At 42.7% G+C, this 3,238-nt stretch overlaps 1 protein-coding gene across 2 annotated transcripts; it reads left to right on the forward strand.

Annotated features, from left to right (window-relative positions):
- Window positions 1–730: 730 nt before the first annotated feature.
- On the forward strand, window positions 731–1,728 carry LOC129771558 (uncharacterized). Of its 2 annotated transcripts, XM_055775307.1 has the most exons (4): window positions 731–951; window positions 1,016–1,168; window positions 1,231–1,388; window positions 1,462–1,728. In XM_055775307.1, exons 1-4 carry the CDS (start codon window positions 888–890, stop codon window positions 1,540–1,542), a joined length of 456 nt encoding a protein of 151 aa, XP_055631282.1. In that variant the 5' UTR covers window positions 731–887; the 3' UTR covers window positions 1,543–1,728. The 2 variants fall into 2 exon arrangements, with proteins under 2 accessions (XP_055631282.1, XP_055631281.1); XM_055775306.1 differs by having other exon boundaries at window positions 733–951; window positions 1,231–1,726.
- Window positions 1,729–3,238: the final 1,510 nt, after the last annotated feature.

Raw genomic sequence — 3,238 nt, forward strand, 5'->3', positions numbered from 1 at the left:
AGCTTCAGGACGCATTGTTTTCCACCGAGTTGAACGTCGGATACCTCCTCGTTTCCAGGAGTCAGCTGGTTCAATACTTCATCTTGATCAGGGAAACATATGAGTATGGGGGATCGCTGATGTGTGGAGTTCACTGAGGCTCGAATTAGCGTGACATTTCCGACGGAATCTTCCATCGAGGACTCTCTCCGCTTCGTCCCGTTGGGTCAGTTAGGAATATTTGTTTTAACTAAAATTTAATCATGATGTTAATTTTTAAATTAAAGTGTTAGGTTCAAAAAGTTGAAGTATTGCAACAATAAGGGTTTCGCATTGACACTTTCGGGAAAACGGAAATACATTTATAAAAACATGATTATTTTTTTGAATAAATTTTAAAACTTGTATTTTTAATGCATTTTATCGCAGCATAAAATTTCTGCTACGAATTAATTCCAACTAAACTAATTCATCAAATCCTTTTGGTGCTCTTATATGATTAGAATCATTCATAATTAACGACGGTTACAGCATTAATTTGATATGAGCTCATAATGAATCAAACCATGGTTACAATTAGCGTCTCACGTTACAGTTGGCACCCGTGTTTAGCAAACAAGCGAAATACGTTTTGTAAACATGGAATAGTTTCTTATTCAAAATATCCCTAAGCGTTCGGTGGGGTTCCACAAGCCACACTTGTTCCACTTGTGACCTGTCGCAGTGTCTGGTACCGGTAGAGATTCAACCAGCCAACGTAAATAAAAGCACAATGTTCGTGTTGTTGAGAGCATGCCGAAACTAACCTTGGGCCGAAAACGGAACTTATGATATGGGCGCATGGTCAGCGGAGTTTGGTTTCCGTCTAGGGTTTTCCTCATTCCACGCCAAGCAGCGAGCGATTCACGATGCGGCGCTGCCTCATTCGTTTAGCTGCCGTAGTGCTGCTGAGCGCGGTGGTCTTAGTCGAAGGTGAGTTAATTTTTCAATGCTTCAAAAAGTTGTAATAAGTTCCTGATGAATCAATGTGTTCCAGAGAATGAATCGGCGCCAATGTTCGACCAGGAAAGTGCTCATTTTAGAGCACAACAGAAGTCGTGCAGCAATCTCTGTGGATACTGCCCGTCGTGTAATGGATTCTATTGCGGAGAAGAGTGTATCTGCGAGTGTCAACAAAACAGCGGTGACCGTGAGTCCTCGATGAGTGTTGACGTCAATTGTGGTAATCTTTTTGTGTCCATTATTCGACAGATGCCCATTGCATCAGCAAAATAAGGGAAACCAGCGACAAGCTTGGATTGGTCTACGATGTTCTGATCCAGCTGCCGAAGAATATCACAACCCGTTTCGCACGTAGTGCCTCTCTGTACGATAGGATGCATCCCCACCAGGCGGACACATTACGAAAGGTACTGATTGACCCGCAGGGGCTTCACGCAGCGAAAAGTGATTTTAAATACAGTACTGATAAACATTCGATAGGTGATGGATTTGATACAGCTTCCCATTCGAATGGTGAAGATGTCACCCGCCCTAGGAATGCGAAACAGTCGTCGCCACTGAGAAGTGGGACTGCTTTCGAGGTAGAATTGGAATTCGGCAGAAGCTGATTTGTCATGTGGGGGTGGAAACGGAATTATATTTTTTTATGTTTTCTTTTTGAACGAGAATTTGCAGACTGAAGAATATTTTAAATTTAGCCACAATATTAAGCAATGATGAAATTATCAATAAAAATGTTTCAATAGCTATTCGTATATGCTATTACTTTTTTCTCATTTCATTTGGCTAAACTGACTAGACGTCCCGCGTTACGCGGGACAGTCCCGCATTTCAACAAAATGTCCCGCGTAAGATCCCGTCCTGCGAAACGTCCCGCATTTGGCAAAAGAAACGAAAGTGTCCCGCGATATCAATATATTTCAATATCACAATTTGATCATGTTGATTTTCTTAAATGAATGTACCTCAAAAAAAAAAACCTTTAATTCAGCAGACTGTTCAAGAGCGCTTCTAATGCAACCAAAAATTAATAAGTTGAGCTGGTTTCATTGCACCGACATTGGGCTTTTTGTTTAGAGAGTGTTAACTGGAAGCGACAGCAACAAAATTGGAAAATGATTTTTATAAACGTCCCCTATTGATCCGCAGGGACCAACGTGAGTCAGGCGAAAAGTTCATCTTTGGTCTCCTAGCTCGGTCAGGGCTTAACGTTTTAAATAAGCCGGAAGAACTTGTGTATACTCGACAGGAAGAGACAGAGTTGTTCGATGAAGTATCGTAAATGAAGCGCCGGGCGGTCTTACGGAAGTTGGTCGGAACCTGAACCATGGTCGATGAAAAGATGTATATCGGCGTGTTATTTTACCTTTTCGTGGCTTTGGTAGTCGTCTGTCTCTCTATTTTGGCCATTCGCCCAAAAGTTTTCTATCGGGCGCAGCTGTGGAATGTTGGGAAGGTTGGTGGTCTTCACGACAATGTGTATCTCCAGCCGATCCATCCTCCAGTGATCTTTTGGCATAATGGGCTGATCCCAGGTTCGGCACCTTCCCAACTCCGGCAAGCACTTCGTACTATATATCTCCCCGTTCATCATATGACTCGAAAGAAGAGCGGCTTGGACATTCCCTTCACGTCTGTCAGAGAAGGACATTCTTCGAGAACTTGATGTGAATGATATATTCGACGTCATCGCTTACCTGGGGAACGTAAAGTACCCGGTCCCCTGCCATTCGTTGAATTCTAGCAACAAGTACGTCTAGTCTTTCTTTATGAGTACGGAAAGAAGTTTTTCACCAGCACCTCAAGCTACTCCTTCTGGGGGATTGCCTGCTGCTCAGCTACGGCCGGTCTCGTCTGACGCTTCCGCATAAAAATGTCCACTTTGGCCAGATTCTTCTCCACCGTTTGGCCGGTTGCTTCAAACTCCCGGCTTAAGGAGCGGCAAAGAGATGATATTGTAAATACCAGCTCGGCTATATCTGGCGGACATGAAGTGCCTCAGGATGTCCAACTCCTTCGCTGTGGGTGGAGCTTGCAGTATGGAAAAATCATAAATTTGCTTGACAGTGCTGCTGCTGCGAATCAATAGCCTTGAATTATTTTTGTTGTAGACTTAATAAGCGTAAGATTTAAAGAAATTTTGTTTCTATAAATTATCTTTCATCGCCATCCGAAGTTAGTCCATTTTTTTTAATGCATACGTTAACACTGAAATCGATGAAAAATGAATTGGAATGTTCGAGAATGTTCCGAATGG

This window comes from Toxorhynchites rutilus, chromosome 2, assembly GCF_029784135.1.
Source record: "Toxorhynchites rutilus septentrionalis strain SRP chromosome 2, ASM2978413v1, whole genome shotgun sequence".
Taxonomy (NCBI): domain Eukaryota; kingdom Metazoa; phylum Arthropoda; class Insecta; order Diptera; family Culicidae; genus Toxorhynchites; species Toxorhynchites rutilus.